The 12,386-nt window shown below is 34.2% G+C and overlaps 1 protein-coding gene across 5 annotated transcripts in view; it reads right to left on the reverse strand.

Moving 5' to 3' along the window:
* The window catches only part of MICU3 (mitochondrial calcium uptake family member 3), a 49,557-nt gene that overhangs the window by 5,331 nt on the left and 31,840 nt on the right, over nucleotides 1–12,386 (reverse strand). For 4 of the 5 annotated variants that reach the window (XM_021396141.1, XM_021396139.1, XM_021396138.1 and 1 more), the window contains 4 exons: nucleotides 11,141–11,241; nucleotides 9,382–9,553; nucleotides 6,253–6,361; nucleotides 5,180–5,337 (listed from right to left, as the gene is read on the reverse strand). In XM_021396141.1, the coding sequence (XP_021251816.1) occupies nucleotides 5,180–5,337; nucleotides 6,253–6,361; nucleotides 9,382–9,553; nucleotides 11,141–11,241 (540 nt within the window). Of the gene's footprint in view, nucleotides 1–2,129; nucleotides 2,205–5,179; nucleotides 5,338–6,252; nucleotides 6,362–9,381; nucleotides 9,554–11,140; nucleotides 11,242–12,386 lie in introns of all 5 variants that reach the window. The other variant, XM_021396140.1, reaches the window with a different exon arrangement.

Consider the following 12,386-nt stretch of genomic DNA (forward strand, 5'->3'; position numbering starts at 1 on the left):
AGCAAAATTTGAATTACATATTAAATCTCTATTACAGTTACTGAACACATGAATAGTTTAGCAAATACTACTTTTGAATTGACTGGAATTCCTACTGAAGTTGGCCTCTAACATCCTGCCTTAGAAATTAGCTCTGAAAGGGCTTTGTTAAAAATTTCTTCATAGAATCATAGAATAGTTTGGGTTGAAAGGGACCTTTAAGATAATCTAGTTCCAGCCCTGCTATAGGCAGGGATGACTCCCACTAGATCAGGTTGCTCCATCCAGCCTGGCCTTGAGTGCCTCCGTGGAGGAGCCATCCACAACCTCACTGGGCAATCTGTTCCAGTGTCTCACCACTCTCACAGTAAAGAACTTCTTTCTAATATCTAGTCTAAATCTACTGTTTTCCAGTTTAAAGCCATTTCCCCTTGTCCTGTCACTATATGCCCTTATAAAAAGTCCCTCCTTAGCTCTCCTGTAGGCCTCCTTCAGGTACTGAAAGGCCACTATAAGGTCCCCCCTGTGCTTTCTCTTCTGCAGTCTGAAGAGCCCCAACTCTTTCAGCCTGTCCCTGTAGGAGAGGTGCTTGTTAACCTTTTGCACTTGGATAACCTTTTCTTAAAACTTTCAAAGCAGAGTTCTCCTCTCAGTTCTGCTTGTCAGTTCTCTGCTAATGTGATTTCTATGTTCTCTCTATAGGAGATTACCTGCTGATGCCAAGACAGGTTCTGTGCCCTGCAAGATCAATGTAGAAAAACAAGCCCTGCAAGAATACTGTCAGCTGCTTGGATCACACCAAACTTGTATAGTTGATCCCCAAGGACAGATTTTAATTATTTATTATAAGGGTATAGCATTCTATATGCCGTGAAATAAACGGCATTAGTGCAATGTGGAGAAAGGCAACACTGAGTGCAATGTACTGTTTCACACCATTTCAGGGTACCAATTCAAACCACAGTATAATCACTGATAAGTATGCCAAGTATCTTAATCTCTTTCATCAGAGTTCTAAGTTTACCACAGAAAGTATATCACTTCTCATATGCTTTAGCTTCAAGTTTCCATTTCCATTAACTGACATTAGCTACAAACTAATTAGCTACAAAGAAATACTAACAACAAATTTGAAGAAATATTATAAGCTAAATACCGTTTTACACAATGAACTCAGAATAGCTAACAACAGGATATGTTAACGTAATTCATCACAAGAGACAGGGAGCAGTTGCTCAAGTGATGAGCAGTAGCTGACAAACATGTCTGTAGGGAAGAAGGAATTTTATATATATGAAGCTTATACTGCATTCTTCACCGCACAGGGAAGAGGTATCTGATAGGTACCAGATAGATACTAGAAGCATTCTTGTTACAGCACCCAAGAGAGTTACAGGCAGGAATAAGAGAAGGTTAAATTAACCAGCCACCTCTATACTGCTGCCTGCGAGGCTGTCCGTAACCAAATATTGTGACTCAGAATTTAAAACATTTGGGGAACTACAGTCAAATCCACCTCGTCAAATGCACACGAAATGCACTGGCTGGTCCACTCACAGCACACCACTGGCTATGGGTGGATACACTTCAAAATACAATTTAATTTGAACATTCACATGGTGGATATACAGAAACAGTCAAGGTGGTCATGTGTGGTCACAGTGGCCTGTTTTTAAAACAGCTGGTGTAATAAGAAGTTTGCAAAAACATAACTGCTTTTGAAAGCATCTGTATACATCAAAGTAGAATCAAATTACTAACAGTCTCTCAAGGAGAAAAATCTGCTTTTCCAATCTTCACTGGTAAATATTTAATAGCTAGAGGTACTTGAGAAATTACTGAAAAGATGGTCACAGGACAGACAGAAAAAAAACAACAAAAACTACAAAAGAATACTTTCCCCTATCCTAAACATAGCACAAAATTGCAATTGGCTCACAAAACATTGACAGCATGAATTATTGTCAACTCCAGAATAAAATCCTAACACTTCAGTCAAAAACACAACATGACATTTTGAGCTGCTACATTGTTTACAATCAGATAACCTACTCTTGAATTCCGAAATGGGAAACAACGCAGCGACAGTTTAACATCCAGCCATTCCTGCAAGCATGCCAGCACACTCAGACTGGGCAGCTAACACATACCGTAATTTATCTGCTATAGAGTTCCTTCCTCACGCAGGATTTGAAAGTAGTATACCTCTGTATAGGTTTGTAGCCCTGTGGAGCAGAAGATGGAGAAGTGCGCAGGTGCAGACAACATGTGAAGGCAGCCAGAGGTAAGCATAAGACAACAGTATCATGAAAATACAAAAAAATGGCTTTAAGTGACAAATAACTAGAAGATACAGTATAGTAGGTGCTGGGTAAAATGGTTTCCGTTTAGTCATTATGGTCCAAATCTTTCAGGTTAGAAATGGAATTTGTAATGGAAAGGGAACCTACTTACATATGTTTAAACTGAAAAAAATCATGTTAAACCAATCAGCAAATCATTTTTGCATATTTTTTGTAAGTTTACGGCCATACTCTGACTGGCCACTTGATGGCAGCTTAAGATACTAGTTTATTTCAAAACACTAAAAGTTTCCGGTTACGGTATTGTGTTCCCAAAAGAGAGAAATTTCTTTTAATGAACTCTTTAACACATTTTTTCTCTAAAAATGTACTTCAAATCATAGATATACGTTAAAATGAGCATTTATGATGCTCCTATAAGGGAAGTACCTGATTTTCTTCAAGTTTATAAATTTATGGCTATGCCTTGAAGTAGGACAAATAGGATACAGATCTTCTAGAATTCCAGTTTCACCACACTTGTGTAACACTTTATTTTTGCTTTAAGTACCTTTTCCTTAGTATATAATTCCAAAATGTCCTTTTCTATAACACATGGTCTTTTTAGTGAAATCTGTAATAACCTCAAGTTTCTTCTAGGCAAACATTTTAAGAAAACAACCATTTAAGAAGTTGAATTACTTCAAATCACAGACATGTTATAATCTGTTATTTTTAGAAGATTTTAGAATGGTTCCCAGGAACTACACTGATCTGGGCAGGCAGTAACTGTAAGTTACTTAATATTAAAATCAGGCATTTATACTTCATAAAAAGGTTAAATTCTGCCAAGGCAAAAATTTCCATGTTGCTAAAAACTACTGCACAAGTAGAAATAATGTTCTTTCATCTGTATAACATAACTGATCAAATCTTAATATGGATTCAAAACATAGTTGTTAACAAAGATTTGTTAGTGATATGTTAGTTTTGATTTAGCACAAGACAATGTTTGAGCCCAGCACAATGTAGGAGGTAAAGAGTAAACTTTTACTTATTCTAGCCACACTAAATATTCTATGATTTTTCATGTACAAACAATAGGATGCAATTAATGACATTTTTTACAAATTAGTTCTGGGCAAGAAGTTCTTGTGTCTTCTCTAGTCCTCATTCTAAAACTAGATGGGAGGAGAAAGGCATTATTAAAAATATAAAAGAAGGATTTTTACAGTTTTCACTTCACAGGCCACTACACGCTCCCAGAAAAATCAGCTTTGCGTGACAAAATCTTACTCGAAATGACAATTAGTAAGTTCAGTACTGTAGCTGTCTTGGAATACTAAAGAATGATTTCTGAATAATCAAACAAGCCTGAATATTGGTAAGTTTAAGAAAAACAAAATCAAATATGGTATTTTTGGTCACTGAACAATAGAACCAAATTGTATCTCCTTCGCAAACCAGGAGATATGTAATATCTAATTAAAACTAGACATAATTTATGAAAGAAAGTGCTACCCATTTACACATCCTTGTCTAGTCTTCACAGTTTTTTATACAGTTCACTAGGATATCTTAAAGAGGCCAAGGCAAAAGAAATGTACATGCATAAGTTTAAATAGTACTGGATGACATAGATTCTCAGGGATTATATGTGATTTCTTTCATGCATTTCGGGAAGTAGAAACATGTAAAACATTTACAAGAATTGCTTAGTAAGCAGACTGTGTTCTGGTTAAATTAACATACAGTGGCACACTTACAACTGGTAAACAATTAAAACATATAGCTGAACATCTTGAAACAGTTATGAAACAATTATCATTCCCACACCATGATAAAAGGATTTGAGGACCAACAAGAAACAAGCTCATCACAAATGCAGTGGTTGTTATCCACACTTTTAAATTAGATTATAATATTACAAAAATAAAGAATAATCTAATAGACTCAGCAACACAAAGTTTTAAAATTACATGTAGAAAGCTAATTTTGTGTGAATAAAATTACATTACAGAAGTAATATACTGAAATGTAAATTACAGAAATCATTACACACATCTAATGGAAAACTTAAAGTTCAAAATTTATGTTTAGCTAGGGGGTTAAGCTGCAGGTAAGAACAGCATTTTGCATTTCATTAAAAATGTTAACATCTGCTATACGGAGAAAGAATTGTGACTTTTATTGATCATACTGTTTTTCTTTTTTCCTGCTTCTATACAATTTCCTACACTGAACCTGAAGATGGCAGTAAGGCCTATATATTCACCTGAAAGAAGTTCTACATATGATTTACAAGCTGGTTCCCTATGAACATTTTCTGCAAGTAGTTTTCTGCCTTCGAGCTCCTTGTAGCTTAAAATGATAGATATAGATGTAGGGTTAAGTTATCAAAAGCAACTTTGAACCAGAATGTAGTGTTTTTCAGCAGAACTTCACTAATTATTCGAAAATTAAAAGCATTTTCCACTGTAACTCACTGTCAATGCTTGGTATTTTAAATAATACTTTAAAACAGCTGATGGTGGACCTTTACCTAAACTGGCCAATTTAGAAAGACAAATTCTCTCTTCCCTGAAAATAACTCAGATGTTATTACTACCCTTGTTAGAGATCTTAATGCCAATCTATGAGTTGCACAGTAGAGAAGAAATGACAGAATGACAGTGCAGCGAATTTATCATCTCCATTTGATTAGTGTACTATATGTTACATGTTCTATATATTGCTTTTTAATTAAAAAAAATCAAGAACAGCAGAAGGAATTTATCTTACAGACTGCTTTAGGATTTCTATAAAATGTGTTTAAACATATGAACTGCTGCTTTGCAATATATCCATGCCACAGGTCAAAGTAAGAAGTAGTAAGCTGTAAAATCAATTAATATAAATTTAAAAGTTGACATCCTTACCCTAAACCCTCGATTAAGTCTATCTTTCATAATGCCGATAAATTCTTTGTAACTCAGTTGGTCATCTCTGTCGACATCAAAAATCTTGAACACTGTGTTCACCAAATGTGGGGAAAGCTTTACACCTGTGGCTACATAAACAGCACGCTTGAATTCATCTACATAAAGAAAATATCACAAGAAAACAAACGCAGAAATTTAAACTTTGAAATCCAAGCAATCTTTTCAACTAAGTTTTCACACTTACACACTAAAAATAATGAAATGTGAAAAACAGAACTGTATTTCATGGTTCAAAGACAAGTAGTTCTCAACTATTATAAAATAATACACATGATATCAAATATTTTGTATGAAAGACAACAGTAGATATACTATACTACTATAACAAAAGCAGAAAATCTTATTATAATTAAACTTACATTACATTTATGCTGATGGCATTTATTCAATTGACAAGAAACAGAACTTAGGAAACAGAACACAGAAAACCACATATTCCTTTAGTAAAGCCACATGAGGTAGGACTACACTGGTGCTAATGTGTCAGACTCACTGAGATGTTACTTGGGGCGAGTACACAAGCTTGACCACTTCACCTTGCACTCCCCCAAGCATTAAGGATTTCAGCTGGTGTGTATCTTTCAATTCCCACTTACTGATTTGTGAAAAAAATCTGTCCCTTTCTGAACCTTCTGATACTGTTTCCTTCCACAAACTTCACAGCAGCAATTTCAGAGACCTACTACGTAAAAATGCTTTCATTTACTTCAAGCCTATCTCTTACTAGTGTCATCAAGTGTCTCTTAACTCTTGTACTGCAGGGTTTGATGTCACACTGTTCTGCATTCAGCTTATCCAGCACTTGCATGACTTTCTAAGGATTTACTGTATCACTTAAGACTGAGACCTCTCTCTAAGCAAGGGTCCTAGCCTTTTCAGAATTTTACCTGAGATGCTGAAAGTACAAACTAGGAATGAAAAGCCAATTTCCCCTCTATTTCAGTCAACAGCTCTGTATCTTCATTAAAAAAAAATTGTTAAAAATTATCTGATTTTTTATAAATACTTACCTTGGCCTATGGAACGACTTGCAAAATTATACATTTGCATTGCAATTGTAAAGTCTTCTAGGTTGTTCAAGAACTGGAAAAATGATCTAAACTCATCAAATGTGATACCCTAATGAAGAAAAGAATATGTGTATTAGCACGATTAAAAGTATCGGTAGTGACGACAAGGGAATAAACAAACCTTGCCTCTACATACATCAACTTGATTTGAGAATAGATACTACAGTCATTGAAATAAACCTAAGTTTGTACTGAAGTCAGCAAAGTACTGAATTTGGATCTTGTAAAGAATGTAAGTTGTCTTTCCTATTTTCCACTGCAATAGACAACAAATTCTTATTAAAAATACAGTCAGAAATACTTCTCTACTGCTTAAGGCTATCTTAAAAATTCCATGAGGATTATTATGATGTGGCAATTAATATTGAGAATGAGTCTAGGTTTGTATAAATACTGCAATGTCTACTACTGAAAACCACTGCAAACCACTGTTATTTATGTGTATGTGCGCTCACAAAAGTATATGGAATTAATAAATATGACCTAACGTAAGCACTGTATTCTAAGGTGAAGGTTTTACATATCCAGATTTAGCCACGTAAATCTCTTCAGTTGATACGCTTAAGTCTTACATTGCAGGGCCTGTCCAGCTTTAAAAAAATCTTTTCCATTTTGATGAGGATTCAGAATTTCTTCTATGAAAGTGCTAAGTTTTTAAATGAGAATTTTTCCCTTTCCTTGTAGTATTTGCTCTGCTTTTCTCTTGTCCTAGCTACCAATCCAAAGACATGATAATTTACCTCTACATCAATATTGGAAGAACCTTAAACAGAGACTTTGGATGAAGCCAGGACTGAATTAATGCTAGAATAGTATTAATCTCATCCTTTCTCATCCTTTGTACATAAAAATGAAAGTGGTTTATTTATTTTTATTTTATTATTTGGAAAGATTACATTTTACAAGAGAAAACTGTTATATTAATACACAAATTCTGTTAAAATTCATGGAATTTCTTTAGGAGCTTGTATCTGTAGAAATCTCAGGTGCCAGAATGAATCACTAGATGGTTGGCATCCAGTTAGTAAAAGGAAGAAAACATACTGTGAGCAGGCAGCATGCCAGCTGAATATTTTAACATGACCACAGTGTGCCAAGTGATTGTTATGTTTCTTTAGAGACCGCTACACAGAGCACTATGAAAGATTACCACTGACAGCTGTGAAAGTAGCTGCATGTTATTTAATGGGCTACACCCATTTTCTTCTAAGTGGAATCCTCTGGTTTGCATTAGTCTTGCAGAATATCAATACACAGAAAAAAGTAGTAATTTTATAATGTTGGAATTACAATGCTATCAAGTGTAAAAAAGCACAAGCATATGAGCAATGCCTCTATGGCAACAAGAGGCAAAGTCCCATTCTCAAGCAAGATGGTTGTCACAGGAATTAACTTTTTCCACTGCACTGACAACACTTTCACCAAAACAGTGATATGGCATTATGAAAAAGGGCAATGTCCTATTTTAATTAACAGACGTATAGCATATGGCATTTAGATATATGGCAGTGGTAAAGCGCCAGGACATTTCCAGAATGCAACATAAGCAAGCTTCTAAACAACTGACAAAGCATTCCACATGGAAGTTACTCTTAGCTGATGAGCCCACTAGAGATCAAGAAGAGGAAACTAATGTGGAAGACTTGCTACTGGAACAGTGGTATTGGAAAGACAGGTTTAAAATAATGCGTCTATATTTATACTTACTTGTAATAATATTTATCATTCATACAAGTATTTCTGTTTATTTATGACTGCCATTATTTTTTAATTCTTGTTATACAAGATTTTTCCTGATTTTTATGCATACATAAAACTTGATTTTAATGTTAAACAAAATACAACAAGGAACCATGAAAAAAGAGCTTTATACCATTTCTGTTGCACAGTCTTGGCTTTATATATTAAAAGCTGTGCAGACCTTTTACAGAGTACTTAGAATTGAGCTCCTCAACAGCTAGACTGGCAATTCAGAAAGGGTCAGTAAGTAGGAACTCCACTCCCAATCATACTGCTGCCTCTTTAATCTAATCAGGTACAAAAGAGCTCTTCATTCTCTTTCTATCTCCCAGTCATTAATAAGAACCACACAGCCATCAGTAACTATATACAAGTGATCCACTGTTAAGACTATAATTCAGCCAGATGAAGTGTGTCAATGTTAGTTCTGAAGAGATGTTATTCAGGTGGCAATGTAAAAGAGAAGTAAGGAAAATAAGATTTTTCAAATACCTCACTACTAGAATTTTTTTTTGTCTCATGTCTTTTACACTGAACTTGAATGTAATATAAAACTCAAAAATATTACTAAATCACATAATGAACTAAATTACACAAATAATTCTATGTTCTTTACTATTCTACTTTTCAGTCGGCAATTAATCTGAGAAACATAAAATGCACAGATTATGAACAGCATAAATTCCTGGTGCTATCGAAATCAGTGACAGAATATCAGAATTTTGGTCCAGCAAGGTTTTGTTTCCATCTTGACAACACTGGGACTAGACGCCATGGCCCACTGCTGTCCTAGTGTGGTTTAACCCAGCAAGCAGCTAAACACCACACAGCCTTTCACTCACTCTCCCTCTCTCAGTGTGGGAGTGTATACACATATATATGTATGTACATATGTATATACATATACACATACATATGTACATATACACACAGACAAAACAAGAGATGCACAAAGAAACTGCTCAACACATGCCAACAAATGCCCAGCCAGTCTCCAAGCAACAACAGCCTTCCCAGCCAACTCCCCTCCATTTCAGTTTTTTTTCACACGATGTCATATGGTATGGAATATCCCTTTGGCCAGCTTATGACAGCTGTCCCTGGTTCTGTCCCCTCCCAGCTCCCTGCACTCCCCCAGCCCCCTTGCTGGCAGGACAGCATGAGAAGCTGAAAAACTGGCTCCCCATAGGGCTGCTCAGCAACAACTAAAATGTGGGTGTGTTATCAACATTGTTTTTCTCATAAAGCCAAACCATAATATCATACTAGACACTATGAAAAAAATCAACTCTGTCTCAGCTGAACCAGGACACCTAGTTAAACAATTACCTTTTCTTCAGGAATTCTGCAGCGCATGTTCTCCAAGTAACTTGATGTATTTTCCACATTTGTATATCTCAAAAGAATATGTGCAAAATCTTCCTCACTGATAGTGTTCATCCCGTTAGAATAGGAAAGGAATTCTATCTCTAGAACTTCAGTTTGTAGGTTATCCATAAATCTGAAGCATAAACACGAATATGGAAAATCAATAACATTTTGTATTTCTACTATTCTTGTATAAGCATGTCCATTAAAAGGCTTGTAAAATACAAAGCCAAATAGTGTAATACAAATTAATTCCCTTTCTGTAGCACCGACTGTATATTTGTTAATTCCATCAATTCCCAAACTGACAATTTCAAATCAATGCAATAGTCTTAACTCAAAGATCAAGAGTTTTAGCAAGGATTAAAATAAATTATGTATTTAAGTATTTAGTAATTTCTAGCTTGTGTTTGCTTAACTGCTTTCAGTGGGTCACTGAAATTTTTTAATACTTTAATGTTTTAATTTATAATTTTAATTTTTTTTATTTTTTAATTTTTATATGCTAGACAGGAAATACCATTGTGTTAGTGATTTCACCAAATTTATTCCCTATTCATTTAGCTTAGATTGAGATTAACCTTAATTTTTTCTCTTTAACAACCCAAGTAGGATGAGTTGGCTCTCCCAGCCTTTCAATCTCACCCATTCTTTTTCAATACTTCACTACTCTTATGATAACTCTATAAACTGTTTTCAATTTAACAACATATTTGATAAATTCTGGACACCAAATCTGGATAATGTACAAAACAGTTGGTGACAGCTATACATAAAAGGAAATGTAACTTCCCTGATCCTGCTTTGTGTTCTAGCTATACAACCAATGACCAAAGTAGTTCTCTGGTCACAGTACTACCCTGGAACTTACATCCACTGACTGTCAACCACAACCTATACCACTTCCCTCTTACAGGCTCCCAAAGCGCCTGCCCTCTCAACACTGTCTGTAACTCTACTTCCTAATGTATAACTTGACTTTTAAGAACTAGAAGCAGCTCAAATCAAAAGGAAGCCTATGCAAAAGTGTATGTAGAAGCAAAGTATTTCCCTGAACCCCCAGTTCAAAGATTTTTTAAGCTGAAAAAGTAGTTTTGAATAAAACTCGATGAATCTTCTTTTGTGAATACATCTAGTAGGTTTTGACCTCCTTAGCATCCACAATATCTTCTGGTGATAAATGGGCATTGTAACCAGATTTCATGAAAAAACCCCTCTTTTCTTTTTGTTTTTAACTCATCACATCATGACTTCACTTGACAATCCATATTTTTTCTATTTATGAAAAACTGAATATTCTTTGTAACATATGTGATTTTAAGGGAAAATATTTTCCAAAAATCTGATTAATTAAAACACACAGTTAAAATAAGTGATAACTATAAAGACAATAGATACTGGTACATAGGGAGCAGTATTGGTGCAGGGCTTTTTATTATACAATCACAGAATCATTGAATATCCCTTGTTGGAAGGATCCCACAGGGATCATTGAGTCAAGCTCATGGCTAAACACGGGACACCCAAACAACAGACCATATGTCTGTCCCATTGTTGCTTTTGTTATTTTATTCCATGTGTAGCACAAAGAGAAAATAAACTTTATATCCTATGTACATTATATACACAAATGCATAAACTACGTGTATAGTAATATAATACACAGTAGTTAGAAGAAGCATGCGTTTCTTTAAAAGTAATTCATAAAATTGAGTCTCACCTATAAAAATCTTCGAAGTTCAGTTCAGCTTTTCCTTTCTTGCCAAAAAAGTGTACAAGCAGTGTTGTATCTGACAGTGAACTTGCAATATCATCAGTACGCTTAAATATTAGAATAAAAAAAATGTATCAAAGGACATGACTGGATTAGTTACAGAACGATAATTTGAGAATGTCTATCAACACAATAGATCTTTCTATAAAAAGATTTTGTGTTTTACGTTCATAGTGTTTAAAAAGATTTTAGTATTAAAATTAGTTAAATTAATTTAGTCATACAAAATAGCATTTTTTCCACACAAAATAGCATTGAGTTGTTAATTGCATTCAGTAGAAAACACTTTAGAACAACAACCTAATATCATGCATGCTGAAATGAATATGGAAAAGCGTAAAAAATAAAACCATAAACTCTTACGGAAAAAACTCATCTAATCAGTTGAGGTAAATCACAAGAATTACTCCCTTTGTACAAAATCTCCCCTCCTCTCTACTGGGCAACTATAAAGATATTACAAGAAGTTACTTTGTACAATTGTATATTTTATTTCTTATATTTTATATCTTATTTCATACTAAGTATGGGACTGTATATTCTATAAATACTCAATAAGGTGTACTTTATTTGATTCTATATCATAAACAGCTGATGACTACTGTTCAAATCTTACTGTCAAACATATTAAAAACAAAATAAATATAAAAATAAATCAATCAATCCATGGAATAATATTAATTTTCATTCATTCTCCTAAAAATATTCCTAAAAGAACATTGTCTCTTCATCAGACGTCACTTATTATTATTTTTATTTTTACATGTAGTAATACCTTTTCCTTAATAAAAAATTATCAACTTTTAACACATAGAATTATAATAGTAGAAAAAACTAATTTTGACTATTTGTAACAGCATGACTATAATATGCATGTATTCAACTTTTTTACTATATAAATGCCCCTATAACATCAATGTATGTGCACTGATTTTACCTCTTTTACAAAAAAACCTTTCAGATATTGCAGAGCTAAAAAAAAAATCAGTCAGTAAAATAAGGGTCTTAAACAAGACACAGTATTCCACCATTAGAAGTTTGTAGGTATAGACAACAAGAAAAAATATGAGGCATTAAGACAACACTCTTTCCTTTTAAGATCCAAGAGCTAAAGATATAAGAGGGAAACTTTTCTGTACTATACTATAATCAGTTCTGGATTCTCAAGATTGTATTTCAGTTACTTCAGCTT

Source organism: Numida meleagris, chromosome 4, assembly GCF_002078875.1.
Source record: "Numida meleagris isolate 19003 breed g44 Domestic line chromosome 4, NumMel1.0, whole genome shotgun sequence".
Lineage (NCBI taxonomy): Eukaryota > Metazoa > Chordata > Aves > Galliformes > Numididae > Numida > Numida meleagris.